Source organism: Dunckerocampus dactyliophorus, chromosome 12, assembly GCF_027744805.1.
Source record: "Dunckerocampus dactyliophorus isolate RoL2022-P2 chromosome 12, RoL_Ddac_1.1, whole genome shotgun sequence".
NCBI classification, from domain to species: domain Eukaryota; kingdom Metazoa; phylum Chordata; class Actinopteri; order Syngnathiformes; family Syngnathidae; genus Dunckerocampus; species Dunckerocampus dactyliophorus.
Window position 1 is genome coordinate 24,904,056 of NC_072830.1, and position 16,951 is coordinate 24,921,006.

Here is a 16,951-nt window from a genome sequence, read left to right on the forward strand (position 1 = left end):
GGTCATTACACAATCCGTACCGGAAACACGATCGGTTCTGCACATGCGCGGATACGTCACTTCCTTCGTTCTTAGCATTTTACAACAGCGCTAACCTCACGTGCTGTTGTATTTATTATAATTTTTTTCAATTTATCATAATAAATGGTAAAAAAAACATTTTAATATATACAATATATTGGGGTTTATTTTATTAGTGACTTTTATTAAAATAATTCGCTAGCCTGCGGATGTTTCTATTTTTGTCTTTATTCAGCATGAGTGACACTAAGTAAAAACTTATGGAATGCATGTAGTGCAAACGCCTATGCGCTACGTAAACATCATTTCTGTTCATGTATTAGATACATGAATAAATTCACAGATAAAAAACAGATAAAACAACACATAAAATGCAGTGATATTTGAATGTAAACCACCGTAAGCAGAGTGAGGATGGATACATTACGATTTAGATGGATTCATCCAAAGGATACAGCTAGAGTTTTATTTTTCTAAACTGAAAAATACTATCCATCCAAACATATCTTGTTAGCAAATGTTTTTGTATTTTTTTTCAGTGGCGAAAAATAAATTAATTGCAGGGCTTATAATTTATCCACTTACACCATGTATATGATGTATGATAAAAAGATTGGAAAAATAAAAATTCCAACATAATCAATCTAAATAATGTAAAATAATCTTGTGCAATTACATTTGAAAGATATTGCTAAGCAACATCTGAAATTGTTTTGCATTGCATTGGCCGTTTTAAAGGACGTTTGCTCGTCTTAGATGTATGCAAGTACAACGTTAAGGGTTGGAGATGATTACACGATAGCCTTCTGTGAACATTGTCTTCAATGTAATCAGCAAAGTCATCAGATTCAAGCAACAACGTTGAGGTCAAGGCATTGGATTTGAGATTGTATCAACAAATGACACATGGGAGTGCATCAGGGTAAAAGGAACAAGTGTATGTGTGTTGCATGAATAGCATTAGCTTCATGACAGAAATTGGTAGATGGTGCAAATGTTGCACTAAGGCCCAACTTTATAACACATGTTGTATTTTGGGCTATATTGCTCTGTGATTAGTATGACGTCCGCTTGTCAACCTGCCCCACCACCAATCAGCTCCTTTCCTGCCTTTACCTGCCTTTACAAATCAACTGTGTCTCCACAATACAGTAGTCATTCCGGAAAGTATTTATGGCCTCAATATCAGCCAGTTTTGTCAGCTTCTTGTCATTTATTATACATTTTTCTTGATTGGTTTCCACCATGCTGCAGCATGACTCGAACACCAACAGATTTTAAGTTGTCTATGACCTGTGATGAGGTGATGTTTTTGTTCCTTTGACTTGCCTGTGTTGCTTTTTATGTGGAGTATCTCCAACAAAGGACCCTGCATTGTTTCAAGTGTCAATCTCCGGAGCTCAGTAACATCCGTACTGTGCTTTATGTTGATGTGCATGGCCCCAAAGGCAGATGGAGGGTAAATAAACACACACAAAGAGTAGATGTTCAGCTTTAATGTTTACTAGAAAACAAGCGACCACGTGTAAAGACAGAAACAGAAGAATAAATTTGTGTAACAGCCCAGCAGTCACGTTTTTTGTGATTGAAGCATTCAATTAATTAGTTTATTGATCTAGTATCAACACATACGCCTCTATTGTCAAAGTCTATTTGTCACATACATACAGTACTACTCCAGACCCTCCCATCGCAATGATGTCGTTTAGACGCATGTTGCTTCTTTTATTAGAATTTTATTTGCGTGTTTGTCTAAATTCTGCCGGACTGTTGCAATGTGACATATAAGTTAACACCCTTAAAACCATTTGGAAAAGAAATGACTGGATGTTGAAAGGCAGGGTCAAGAGCAAAGCGGCAGAAGGACCTCAGATTGTCATTTGCCGCCTTATAATGTCAATTCACGTATATGCTCTTCTTTTGTGCTAATGGGGTAAAGTGGCTTTTTTTTAAAGAAGTGTTGTGTGTCACAGTGATGCAGCAAGAACATGGAAATGGTGACAGGGGGCAGTAAAAGTTCAAAAGTGAGATGGAGGATCTGCACACAGTCACCCAATGTGCTCACGGAACTTAAATTAGGAAAGAGTGTATGAGATGCACTCCACGCACTTGCTCAACTAGTAGTCCTAAAAAGCATATTTTGGTGTCATTACTAATTGGGTTAAAGCAGTGCTTCTCAAATAGTGGAGCAGAACTTGGGGGGGCGGGGCGGGAGGGGCTGTGGGGGGGTTTGAGAGGCAATATCAGTGCAGACCTACCAACATATATGAATTTGTCATACTTAGCATGCAATTTAAATACGCTTGTATGCTCCCCTGCTCTCCATTTTGTTGCATTTTGCTGGTTTCAGTTTAGACTTAAGTCTGTACAGTACAGATAAATAAATCGATATTATCAGTTACTCAATAGCACTACTTGGCTGCAACCAGCAGAGGTGCCGTTGAGTCAGTTTGTAGTCTAAAGAAGACAACATGACAGAAGTTACGGGACGTTGAGCTATGCATCCATGCACACCTCTGTTATGGAAACGTCTTCTGTTGGCCCATCCCTAGTTTTAAAAAAAAAAGTGATACAGTGGGTGGCGATACGTGAAACACTTGAAACTTTATTTCCCCTTTGGGGAAGGAAACCAAAATCTTTATCATCAGTGAGAATGAGTTCAATCTTACGAATCTACGGAACCACCTTTAATACACATTTATTTCACATATCAGCAGGTAAACATCGGGCTTCAGGGAAAAATATGGGTCAATACATCTGCACAGCCAATAAATCCTTCAGCGTGATCTTGTCTGGGGTTGACATGTTTAGCTCTGAGGCAACATGAGATGCAACAAATGTGACACGCTCCAAACACTGCGGCTCATTTTCTCTGCGCTCTCATTGATCCCACAGTTGAAGCAACCGAAGCCTTCAGTCTTCAGGGACGTGTGCACCGGCCAGCATTTAACTTCAGTGTAAAATCTTGTCGAAACAATGCAGAGCCATGAGGAAATAACGGTGAAGTAGATGAAATCATAAGCACCCCTTTTGCTGTGCTGGAGGAAATTATTGACCCTGTGTCTGCAGTAATGTGTGTGTGTGTGTGTGTGTGTGGAGAGGAGGGGCTCGGGGGTGGTGTTTGGTGCCAGACAGACATTCAGTGTTGAGTGGGACACATAAAGACTGTGGCATATTAATATTGTCAAGTTATGAAAAACGGCCACATAACAGAATGTATGCCTTGGCCTGTGACAATCTGATCCATGTTCTCTATAGATCTTTGTAGATGTATTTATATATTCATTTGTATTTGTATATATATATATATATATATATATGTAGTTTTATAAAAAAAAGATTTGATTTATAATTACAAGTAGTGGCATTTTTAGTTTGTACTTGTTATTGCAATGAATTATTATCTATGATGTTTAAAAAAGACAATGTGAGTTTTACTGCACGTTATTTACAACTGTTTAAAAAGCAAGCTATCTGATATGATCTTTTCGTAACGCTAAACTCTCTTTATTACCCGAGAGAAACCGGATGTACAGTAGAATACATGTTCTTGTGGTTCAGGTTGAACAATGCTTTCACATTATAGAGTCATGGTTTGCAACCTGGTCGACTACTTTGGGACACTCAGGCGTTTGCAAATGTGCAAAGATTATTTCTTCATTTTAACGTGCACGGCTCTTGTGTCCGACCGATGCAACTGTTTTAGAGTTTACAGATCAGCTGTCTTTCATGCACTTCTGGCTTTTGAGCTGCGTCCCAATCCAGGGGGCTGCGTCCTTCTGAGGATTACGGCTGATTATGTGAGAGCGATGTGGAAAAGCTGCACCGATGGGGCCTTTATTTCTCATTTTGTGTGCGATGCATTGGAACTGCTTTGCACGCCGTACCTTAATCTTTCACCGTTTGGGGTGTTGGGCTTGAAACAAGATTATATTCGTAGATTCCTCATCAGGTGTCACCCCCATAGACCATGTAGGCCGGGTCCTTTGAAGGGTGCATCCCCTGAAATGACACAGCTTCGTTTCTCCTATGTGCAGTAGCTGCTACGCTTCGGTACAGTGTCCAGCAAGAGAAAGTCACTTGTGATAAGAAGAATCAGCGTGTAGGACTCAGGGAATTGGGAGTAGAGCTGACGTCCTGAGCCAGGAAGGGCACACTCACGCCGGGCTGCATGTTTACTTACAGTATGCCATCCCTTCATAGTACAACACCGCATTGCTGCAACTTTCCTGACTTTGTGGCTGATGTGGAGTATTTCTGTTTATTTCAATCGTGCAAGGAGGTGATTATCATTAAGAACTGGTTGAAAATTTGTTGAAAAGTATGCTGGAGCCTCTAGGTGTCAAGTGTTCCCAACTGCAGTACACGTTGTCAATGTGAATGTGCCCTAAGAGACTGGAGTCCAAAACGGCTTATTGGTCTGAACAGAACAAGGTCAACCACCTGGGGAAAAAAGTCATTCTCGCTTTGGTTATTTCCAAACCTCCATGAGGTCCCAGTGTTGAGTGTTGCGAACTAATTTGCTATCTTCCCTTTCTTTTCCCTGTCATCTTTGTACATACAGCTGAACTCTTAGTGTTGTCTTGCAGCAAAAAGTAATACTCACCTAATTAGCATCTCTAGATCATGAAGCTATTGATGAAAGACTACTGATGTGTTTCTGATACAAACCCCATGTGGATTCTGTGGCCCACATTGGCCACATACATACAGTATGTTGGAGGTTTTGTCTGTTCCATACCGACTGTCTGACTTTCATTCTACGTGAAGAGTAAGAAAGCTTTGTCCTTCATTTCGAAGAGTCCAGGGCAAAGTTTGCACAGTCCAAGTTCAAGCTTACAGTTTTCTGGTCTTCTAAGGGGAGGATATACCTGGTAGAGAGTCTTTGCAGGCATGATGATAACGTAGATGGACAGATACGTTTGTCTTTGTAAGGCGTCGTTGTGTGTGGTTTTACTGGCCAAGACTGTCCAATGAAGACTAGTTGGGAGTTTTTCTTCATCATCGTAAAGCTCAGAGTTTTAATACGTGCTGGCTTTCCTATTAGTTTGGATCTTCCAAAACAAAAAAAAAAGGGTTGGTGCAGCCGTCTGTAGCCATTAAGGTTTTTTTCAGTCCGTGTTCTATTTCACTTTCTCAAGTAAAATAAATCAGAGGCAACAAGAAAAAATGTAAAAATGTATGGCATCTGAGGATAAAGTCATGGATATGTGAGTGATCCTTCAGTGAAAGTCTGCACGTTTGTGTGTCACTAAGGCACGGCGGGTTTTTTTGGTTTTTAGGGCAGTCCGGAAGAGACCACTGCAAGGCCGGGGTGGCGGAGGGAGGCGTGGCCAGTGTGCACGGCTTTGGGGCAGTCTGGCGTCAGAACACGGCCGTTCTCCCCCACGCTTCCTGTGATGGAAAGACGGGCCTTGTTTCGCATGGCTTCAGAGAATGACAGCTAAATGAGGAAAGACAAAACTAGGTAGGTAAAAATTTAGTACATAAATCCTACATCAAAAGGCACAACAACACATAAACATTCATTTCATTTAGTCATGCATGGGTCTCTACCTATAATACACACGTATGCTAGTAGAAAGTTGGGAAAGTGCAGTCACACCGGCTTGGCTCAGCTCTGCTTGCCCCAATTTGGTGTGCTTGGGTTCCCACTTTGAAACAGTACCGTGGGAAAGTGCAAAAAATGCATTGTATGCATTAGTCGGAACGAGAGTTTTGGTGATGACAAGTCTGTAACTTCTTTTTTTCAGAAGAGCCAGTATTAAAACAGACTGCGGGAGCGATGTGGAGACTGTAGCGTATAATACTGCAGCATCCAGTGCTCGGGCACAACAACAGGCCAAGCTAACAGTCACCTAGTATATGTTTATTATTGTCTTTTCTAGTCATGTATCCAAAAATGTTACAGTAACACAGTAATGATGAGTGACCAGCAGTGCTTTCCGTCACTCATAGTATTAGTTTGGAGGGCTCCAAACCTTCCTAGTAGTACAGTCTTCCCTCGCTTCATCGCGGTTCACCTTTCACAGATTCGCTCTTTTGTGGATTTTTTAATGTGCAATTTTGCATTTGTGTTTTTGACATCTTACGAACACGCATTGTGTTCTGCGTCCTCGTGCACCACGAGGACGCAGAACACAATTAGACAATTAGAGCGATCTTTCGGTTCTGTGTGTGTGTCTGTTATTGTATTTAATACTGCTACCAGTAGAGGGTGTTGTTTCGTCATGTGGGAGTTGAAGACAGTGCAGCTCCGCCTCCTCTAAGCGCCAGTCGTAACATATTAGGAACCCACAGTCACTGTTGCCAACTTTTCAGTAAGAAGAGCAGCTATTTGCGAGATTACGCCATCGTCTAATTTGCATATGATGTTGTAAAATGCTGTAGAAAAAAAGCACAACCTCAGGAGAAACAAAAAAACAAAGAAAAAACACCTTAATTGCGTTTATAACTACAAATAAACCCGGTACTTGGTTTGTTAATTTAAAATTGGCCATCATTTCATTAAAATAAAACAGCTTTAATATTGGAGTGCCTCTCAAAGTTCTCCCACCACACGTTGGCTAATGAGAACTTTTTAAAATTAGCACAATTGAACAGCGAATAACAAATTATGCTGTGTTTATTCTATGGCTCACATTAACATGGTTTGTGAGTAGCACACTCTTCTCTTAATTTTGACATTATTTATGATTATACCATACATGCATATTTAATGCATACAATAAACAAAAGACTGATTTGTACCAATAATAGATTTATCAAGCAGTTCGGGTCAAAAACAGCCTTACAATTCCTGGTGTGAATGCACCCCAAAACTATGGATCTCACAAAAGGGCTGTCACACTGCAAATGCAAACATACTTGAATGAATGCAAAACTGAATGTTAAAGCGGGCAACACATTGACCAGCACAGACAAGTAGACAGGAGGATTTGTATTGGAGACATCTGCATTTCATTGGTGACCATGCAATTATGTGGTGGATTTGTGCTTTAAGTGATTCCAAAATCGGGAAAGTGAGGATTTGAAAAAGACAAAAGAAAACAGGAAGGAGAAAATTATTTTTGAGGGGTCGGGATTTATAGAGAGGGAGTGAGTGACTATACTGCTCACAGTAGGGGGACACTTCATATGGACACGCTACTTCATGATGTTTGCTAACTGAGTGAAGGCAGTCTGAATGGTCAGCCTCCACGCATCCTAATCATAGACGTGACCCCACAAAACCAGTGGGTTAAAACAGTGGTCCCCAACGGTCATTTGGTACCGGGCCGCACAGAAAGAAAAAATAACTGCCATTATTTCATTTTTGATGTTTTATTTTGAAAAGTGGCCGGATTCTCTCTGTTACAGCCGTCTCACTTGACGCATGTCCATTGTGCGTGTGCTAACTTTATCTCATGCCGCACAGATAGACTACTACTGTATTTCTACCATTTTTCTTTCACCTCATATTTGCTGTCAAATGCTAGCATACTATGTGGGAATGCATGAAGGTAAGTTTTGATGACTTATTGAGTGCTAATGTGCACATTTGTCTCAAGTGAATTCATGCTAGCGCACTGCCTTCTACCACACACGTCAAGCAGCGATGTAATAATCTCTCTGGAAAAACTTGGCTGGAACTTGAACTGGTGGATGGTGGGTCGGCATTCATTTTGTGCTTTTAATTTGATGTTATTCATGTCTTAGTTTTACACAATACATAATAAATAAGATAAATTAAATCCCTATAACGAGCCCCCCCCCCACACACACACACTTTGTGTTGGCCGAGTGTGAGTACTGTACACCCTAAGTGTATCTGTACTACTGTTTCCTGCTTTAATGTTGATAAAATGGTATTAAAACAACAGCGCTACTGGTGGACTGATGGTTTGGTATTTTCTAGGCTTTTTGCTTACAAGAACTTGCACTAGCCACTTAATTCTATGTATTTTTAAACATCATTAAATAGCTGTGCTACATGAAGTGTTTGTCAGTTTTTCCCAGCAGCGATGCTAAGTAACTGGGCTGTTTTCAAGATGTCAGGGCTGGATTATGTGAGGGATGCACAACTCCACTTTATAAACACATAAACGTTGCCGGCTGTAAAGGACCACTGCTATGAATTTACAAAAGCACTTCTGTAGATTTGTGTGCAGTTCTGTGTGCATTGTGTTTGTATTTGTACATTACTGGGAACAGACCTTTCTTACAGGATGTAGTCTTTGGTCATACACACACAAGGCCGTTTGAACCACCACCGTGGTGATTTCCCCCTCCTCTCCTGTCCCCTGCTGGCCTGCACTCACACTGCACCACAGCGTTTGTGCTTCAGTCTGTTTATGCGCCATGGCTTCAGTATACAATGCTGTATGACTGCCACTTCCCCGACCTTGTGGCGTATTTGGCTTACATTTGATTTTCTAGTGGAAATGCTTTACACCCCCGGGATGTTTCCGCGAGACAATTTAGAAACGAAAAGCGATAAATAACGGTTAACTAATTTATGTCACGATAAGTTAGAAAACGGATCTCAAAAGTATGATTATTTCTGGCTTGCTTTTGGTGGTTTTGGTGTACGTGAGAAATTTCAAAGAGAAATCTTAGCAAAAATAGCCAGTGAGAGTATCTCACAGGCTTCTATCGGATCAGTGCTGAAAATGTTGGAGTGAGAAGTTAGAACTAATGAACGCTGCCGTACCCACAGAAGCTAATTAATTTGTAGCTGGAAGCTGTCATATTCTAATGAGAGCAACGGCATGTAGAAAACATTGATGTCAGGATATTCGTGTAAAGAAAATACTTCAACATAACACAAACATCTAGTATTGAAACATTTCAAATATATGCTTAAAACGTCATTTTCATGCAATCTGTGGTGAAGAAGAGAAGGGGCTAATTGGGAGAAACACTAATACCTCAGATGTCTGACTAAATTCATCTGGTCAGCCTTCAAGCATGTTTGTGTTTGTTTATTAGAGATGTTTATTTTCTACTTGAACCTCAGAAAACAATTGTTTTGTAATGTAACAGTGTAATCTACTTTTCTTTTGTATTTATTTGATACCCTTTTTTTTTTTTTAAATGGCCGAAAATATCAGCCGATATTGAAAAAAAAAATGATATATCGAATCATATTGGTATCATTTTTTTCTGTGGTTAATGAATGGCGGCATGCTCCAGTCAACCGAGCGACAAGCTTGCTAGTTCACCGTGTCCGCAGTCTTGAATTATTCGGATTGTAACCATGCCATCTGCAATGACTCTAAAGCGCTGTTTATGCTACGTGGGAGTAAGGCATCTTCCTTTTAATGCGTGTAATCTAATATCACACCTCAGGAAGAATCACACACAAGCGACCGGTGAAGCAGCGTTGAGCGAGTTTTGATTGTATTTGTCCAGAGTTTCATACTTTGTACTTTCCAGCAGCTTCCATGGCCAGCATTGTTTAATTGGACTCTTATTTGTCAATTGATTAAAGTCCAAACTGTCTTTTTTAATGACTTGCTGAAACAAAATGGGACTTTTTCGGTAGCATTATGTTACATTGCATATTGCAGCATTTGTCTTATTTTGCGCAAACAGTGTTTATTTGTGAATGAATTAAGTGGCATCACAGTAAAAGAAGCATAATGTGTTCATTGGTTACACAGGATATGACCTGATATTAGTTTGAGGGAGAAGCTGCTGCCAAAAGTAAATCAAGTGCTGCACGATATCAGTATATCAGATATCGGTAAAAAAAGGCATTATTAAGGGTCGCTACTATTTTTCCCCATTACCTTTCTTCTCTGATTGGCTGAGAGAAATCACATGGTTTTACGACCTGTGGCATCTATTTCCACGTAAAGGAAAACTGCACTTTTTTGGGAATTCTGCCCGTCATCCACATCCTTATGTGAGACATAAACACACGTCTTTCTCTTTTCTATACGTTCTGAAGCTATAAGAACAGCTAAAAAAAGAGACAGCAAAGAATGCACGTAAGGGGACGCACCTATTCCGCCTATAAAGGCTTCTGAAAAAACCCTCCAAAAACCGCCAGTACCACCACATTTACATAACGTGACCTGCATATTAAGCATTGTTATTATTATTGTTATTAACATTGTTACGCTCAAGAGCTACGTTACTGGCGTATTGACACCTTGCCACACCACACCGGCTAGCTTGACCACACACTCGCTCATCATCAATGCATGCATCAATGAAAGCTAACGCTACATATTGGAGCTGCTGTTGTGTTGTGTTTTTATTTTTGAGTTTGGAAACGTTAACACCAGGTGTAGCGTTTCTTTTTATATTGCGGCGTGAAATCAATGCGCCCGGGAAGGAAGTTCCGGTAATGCTTAAATGACCAAAGTCACGAATGTACCGTTACTACCTACTCACGGAGTGTATATAAAACCATAAAACCTTGTTGGAGGTTTTTGGAGGTGTTTTAATAGTAGGGCCTTGTAAGGTGCGTCACATTATGTGAATTAATGAGCTGCCTCTTTTTATCTGTTTTTATATCTTTCGAACGCACAGAAAAAAGGAAGACACGTGTGTTCATGTCTCACATAAGGATTGTGGATGATCCTCCAAAAAGTTCAGTTTTCCTTTAAGTTTGTTGCCCTGCAAAGAGCGACACATGATCGCCTAAGACGCTGTTGTGTCACGTGGATCCACAAGAAATGTCAAATAATTTGCATATACAAAATTGCCAGCATGCGGTGATGCAGTTGTGCATCCCTACTCCATTGTTTTGTTCATTATTAAGAGTACAATGCAGTTGCCTTGTCGTGCTATTAGCGATGAGCATCACCGTCATCATCATTTTCAGCAACATCATCATCAACTCCAGCCAAAGACGATGGAACCAAATCTAGCAGAACAAAACAAAAACTATAAAATGCCATAAAACTTTATGCAAATAAGCCAAAATAAGCCAAAATGCTCCAAAAGAAGGTGATTGGTTCCACAATGCTTGGCTGCATGAATTCATGAGCACATGAAGAACAACATGGTTCTGCAATGACAGCCTCTGGCATGAACAAAAACATGGACAGCACCACTATGATGACCACCATCATGAGCCCACCTAGGCGGCAGCCACTAAATCCTACCCCTAGATCTTGACCCCCTCGGAGCCGTACACGTTGTACCCCTCCCTATAAGTGGCTAGATTCTGGGTGCTGGGGGAGGGGCTGGGGCAGTGGGGGGGGCTAAGGTCCACCTTCATGCGCTTGGCTTCGGCCCGCGACTTGTAACAGAACTCGACCAGCGCCACAAGCATGGCAAGGCCCAGGCCGCCCACCAGGATGTAGAAGACCCCGGCCACGTTAGACAGGCTCAGGGCTTGGGACGACTTGTCCTGTGGAGAGCAGGCAAGTGGGGGTGGGGGGTCGGGAGGATGGAGGATGTTGTTGATGGGTGTTAGCGTGAAAGAACGTGAAGGAAGAAAAATGAAAGGAAGAGAGAAAGACGAATCAGAGAGAGGGAGATGGAGAGCAAGTTTAAAGGGGGGGGGGAAACCAAGGGAAAAAAGGGTACATGGGTTAGACACGTTAAATTGTAACCAATAAACAGTCAATGATTATGTTATAGGCCTACTCATGTCATGCATTTATCATTTGCTGCATAATAAACAATCACAACTACATTCTGCATCTACAATTACAGTCTCTACCGCTACGTCTACATACTGCACACAGTCAACACATCTGTAACTGCCAATGTGCTCACATGATACGTCTCCACTGTGGTATCATTATGTCAATTATGTTGAATTTCAAATGGATGAGAGCCAGCGTTCGCCTTAGCATTTCACTGCACGTTACTGACTCAAAACATCCAAAGCAGCTTGCATGTGTTATGCTTTAGCAAACTGAAAATGTCATCCTTGTTGTGAACCTCTTCTTGTCAAAATATGCTCATGGCATTAACTTAACCATCAGATATTCCCTTACAGCAGATGTGATTTCTAAGCAATTGTGAGAAGCAAGCAATTGTTCATTTAGTGGGGGGTATTAGTATTGATTATTTGAAGATAATGGATTTCAAAACAATAGCTCTTGAAAGCAAAAAAAAAGTATGCAATGTATTTGTCAGAATACATTTACAGTGGAACCTCTGAATTATTCAAACATAACCCGTTCCAGAACCCTGTTTGCACCATGAGAAATAATATTTAACAATGAAATGATCTATTCCAGACGCTGCCACTAGGTATGTCCGATATCATCGGTTCATATTGGTATCGTTGTTTTCTGCCAATAATGACATCGGCACGCAAGTGATGACGTCACGCTCCACACAGCAAGAAGCTTGCTAGCTCAGTATGTTCGCGGCCTGGAACTATTTTCAAGTTTCGCCTTTGGACTGTAAACGTGAAATTGGCAGTGATTATAAAGCACTGCGACGGGCGTAGTAAGGCGTTTTCCTTTAATACGTGCAATCTAATATCACTTCAGGAAGAATGACTCGGACTCACAAGCAGCTCGCATCCATGCAGCAAAATAACAAGCGACTGGAGACGTGTTGAATGAGCCAGTTTATTTCACTGACTGTATTAATCCAGAGTTTCATACTTTGCCCTTGACTTGTTCTTGTCGCTGTGTCGTGTCGTTGGCAGCATTACTTACTGTAACTGGATTCTACTTTGTGGATTTATTACATCTAACCCGTCTTACTTGTTGACGACACGTTATTTAATTTTAGTTGACTATTGGTCATGATATTTTCATGACTTTTATCGAGACAAAATGTTTAAAATAAATATGGTACTATACTACGTCGTGGTTAGCACGTCAGGAGTTCTGGAAGATCTGGGTTCGAATCTCGGCTGTGTGGAGTTTGCATGTTCTCCCCATGTGTGCGTGGGTTTCCTCTGGGTAGTCCGATATTTCAAAAATATGCATGTTAGGTTGATTGTCCGTGAGTGTGAATGGTTGTTTGTCTATATGTGCCCTGCGATTGGCTGGCGACCAGTCGAGGGCGTACCCTCAGCTCTGGCACATAGACGGACACCGCCATATTGGATGTGTCAGGACTGCGCTGTAAATGAATACAAGTAAATGTACTTACTTTCATAAAGCGCCTTTCTACAAAGAAATGTAAGTTAATGCCTCTCGTTTATACATTCACAGGGAAACAGTTGGACATAAAAAATTTGAGAAGACGAAATACATTGTTTTTGGTGCCTGTTTCCCAAGTATATTAGTGCGTGCGTGAATGTATAAACGAGAGGAATTAACTTAAATTTCTTTGTAGAAAGGCGCTTCATGAGAGTAAGTACATCTAGTTGTATTTGTTTACAGCCTTGACACATCCAATATGGCGGCGACGTTGACGTACGGCTCAGCGCTCGATGCGGCGTCTACGTATGCTCCAGCATCCCCCCGTGACCCCAGTGAGGACAAACGGTGTAGACAAAGGATGCATGGACTTCTTCTAAACTTACATTGCATATTGCAGTATTTGTCTTATTTTGCACAAAGGCTGTTTATTTGTGAAAAGCATCCAGCGGCGTCAGTTTGGTACACAAGATGTGACTTGGCATGAGTTTGAGGGAAGAGCTCTGTATCTGCTGATATCGGTAATGCAGTGCTGGGCAATATCGGGATATTAGATATCGGTAAAAAGCCGATATCGAGCATATCTAGCTCTTTTTAAATTGGTCTGCAGCATATTCTAATGTTATAGACGTCACTCCCGTTGGTACAATAATGTGCTGTGCGATATTCTGACCTCCACCCCTGAATTAAGACATTTTCCTGATCTTTTGGGTTGTTTGAATTGTGAGGCACCACTGTATTTGCATTACTTTACAATTGCCATTTTAACCAAAAATATTGTGTTTATAGCTAAAATTAAGCGCCATCGACAAAATGTCCACGTTAATTACATTTGAAAGAGGAACACAAGACTATTGAGTGTTGCAAAAATGAGTTTTGTCTTTTCAAATGGGGGTTTGAAAATGAGACATGAATGTGACGATATTCTGATGATCATCAATTTCAGTGAACAGGTTGTATTTGTGATGGTAACTGCAAGGAAATGAGTTTGCCACAGATTGCTACAGAAACTGAACAAGAGATTATGTTTGAACCGAATGTCGTCCACCATCAGAATATGCACAGTCATTTTTCATTAGCAAAGCAAAGTGAAAAGGTGTTGGTAGGACAGTAGCTGCAGTAATCTGGAGCATGTTGAGGATGAGAGTTTCAGGCTAGCATTCTAGGCTTCAGCAGCGTGAGACTGACCTTACTTCCAGAGTCCTTGGGTCCACATTCTCCCTTGTCATACCACCATTTGTTTTTCAGTTTGTCTAAGACGCCTGCTTCGCTCAGTTTCAAAACGGCAAGGTTTACCGGGGTTCTTTGCGTGTAAAAATAACATAAATAACATCATAGGTCATGTTATTTTATGTTATTAAATTCTTTCACATATGCATTGCACAGCTCAGTCACATAGTGGAAAAAACCAAAAAACTTTCATCTCATATACGGAGTGACCTAGCTTGGCTCCCACTGAGTACATGTGTGTATGCTCGTTGAAGAGGGGCTGGGGCGGGGGAGAAGGAGCTAAGCGAGCTACAGACATATGAGTGGGACCCACCTTTGTCACTTCATGTAACACAACCATACTGCCCAAGCTGCTACTTTAGCAAAGCACACGCTAATACTGTCAAGGCAGAAACATTCAACCGAGGCTCTGATCGCAGAGCTCCGTGTTACCTGGGAGAGACGGCTGTCCATTCAATAGGAACGTCCTCGTTTTTTGCAGTGTATCGATTTACTGCGTTCCCATAAGTAGCAATACGCTTTTAAGCTGAAGGTTGGTTTTGATTTTGGCTTGAGGGGATGTCCTGTACTCATTCAGCACTTATTCAAATGAATGGTCATTAAAAATTTCACACTGAGACGATTATTGGATTTACAGGTGTACTTTAAGAATATGACAGTTATTAATTATACTTTAATTATTGATTTATTAAATTTGATTTATATATTTTACTTGTAAATTTGTTTTTTTTAATTTTTGGGACATTTTGGCATGATTACCATTACTATAATATCTAGAATGCCGCATTATTATAATGTAATTATCTACCACTATTTTCCTCTTATACTTCATTTGTATTTTCCCAATAATATGCCTTTATATATGTTAGTTTTGCTCTATATTCAAGGAAATTGTATGAACAGATACACACTTAATATTTAATTTAATATTTAATTGTGTAAAAGAAACACGCTATATTTTGCTGTGGGAATAAATGCTGTATTTGGTCATAATTTCAATATTTTTTCAGTTAAAGTGCATTATTTCACTGATGAGAAATGATAAATAAATCATTAATCAGAGAGCGTACAAAAAGAGCAATACAATAAACAAAAAAGCAACTGGATATTTTATCCTGTAAATGAATTATTCATGTCATGACTGCAAAGGCAACCTCAGCATGAAATAATCTGCGCGATACGATTTCACTGTGGTGTTATCCATGAGATGTTTTAAAGGCCGTGTTAACATTTGTCATTTTGGCATGCAGCATGTGACTGTGATGTACAATACGGTGCTTCATGCGCCTTCCACCGTCATCTTTCCCCGGGGTTGCCACTAGGAGGCGAACATTCCTGCCTTTACAGTAATTGTCAAATTGTCTTCTTGAATCTATTCCAGCTCAAAACCTCCTTGCGCCTCGCTTCTCTCTTTCAGAAATGTAGCACCGGAGTACTGCCAACTATGTGTTGGTGCAATCATATTTTTGGTCCAATATTTATCTTTCAGTAAGCTTAAGTGTTGTACCTTTGTCAAAGGCTCTGAACTTTTTTATGTGGGGGGAAAAAGGCGCACACCCTTGACAACAGCTGCAACATTGAGTCTCTGTGAGAAGAGGCAAGGTGTCTCAGGAGGTTTCAGGGCATCACTTTTGCCCTTTGCTTACACTCGTCGCCAGGGCAGATGCTTGCGTTACTCTCCCAGGACAGGGGCCATCGCGGGCTCCCCAGCCGGTGATTGGCCCCTGTTCCTTCAGGATGGGGTGGGCAGACAGAGAGGGCTAACCTTGGAATCCCCTCCCCCGCTGCCACATTCTCCTTTGTCATACCACCACTTGTTTTTCAATTTGTCCAACAGGCCCTGCTCGTTGAGCTTTAGCACGGCCAGGTTGACCGCATTTCTTAAGGTAAAAAAAAAAAGGAGGAGGGGGAAGGGGGAGGGGACAGATAAGATATTTCGGTCAGAGCAAAGGATGGAAGGACAGACAGACGAGCTGGATGGGAACCAGAGCCAGGCAGAGGAAGGTGGGGTGGGACAAGGGAGCAAGGGGAGGGGAACTAAGAGCGGTTGGAGGGTACAAAGATGTGAAGCGCCCCAGACAACACTCTCTCACTTTATCTCTTTGACTCTCTATGGACAAATATATTTCATAGAAAACTTTTTTATGCCGTTATTTGGATTTACTGTATCCGTGTCAGATTGCTGCAGTACAGAGTGCTAAACAGATCTGCATCCTGCTGATGTAGCTCTTGTCCCCTCCTGCTGCTTTACTACCTTCCTGCTAGTGCAAAGGTGTATGTGTGTGCGCATGCTTGTGTGGACATCTCCAGTTTCCTGCAGGCCTCTTGGTCACACCCCTGAGGTGACTGACCTCCAAACAAGAGTCAGGGACAAATGGCTAAATATTGAGAATTCAGGCCCAAAGCACTCGTATTCTCAGCTACAGTATGTTCCCTTTAGTGTTTTAACATGATAAAAGTATGTATTCCTATCATAAATGTATGGAAGGAATTTCCATGAAGGAGGATTCCTTATTTATAAATGGCGCATTTTCGTAATTAGAGCACAGAAAACTTGTTTACGACCTTCTAAATACGGTTTTAATATTATTGGAGCCCCGTAGACATGAAATAACACACCTACAGACACCATTACACTTGTATTACCCAAT

The 16,951-nt window shown here is 41.0% G+C and overlaps 1 protein-coding gene across 6 annotated transcripts in view; it reads right to left on the reverse strand.

Moving 5' to 3' along the window:
- Positions 1–1,502: 1,502 nt before the first annotated feature.
- Positions 1,503–16,951, reverse strand: part of gria4a (glutamate receptor, ionotropic, AMPA 4a) — a 130,748-nt gene continuing 115,299 nt past the window's right edge. The window contains exons 16-18 of one of the 6 annotated variants that reach the window (XM_054793230.1): positions 14,259–14,373; positions 11,231–11,368; positions 1,503–5,464 (exon numbers count right to left, since the gene is read on the reverse strand). In XM_054793230.1, the coding sequence (XP_054649205.1) occupies positions 5,300–5,464; positions 11,231–11,368; positions 14,259–14,373 (418 nt within the window). In that variant the 3' untranslated portion in view covers positions 1,503–5,299. Of the gene's footprint in view, positions 5,465–11,095; positions 11,369–14,258; positions 16,181–16,951 lie in introns of those variants that run through there. The other 5 variants (XM_054793229.1, XM_054793232.1, XM_054793231.1 and 2 more) reach the window with 5 other exon arrangements.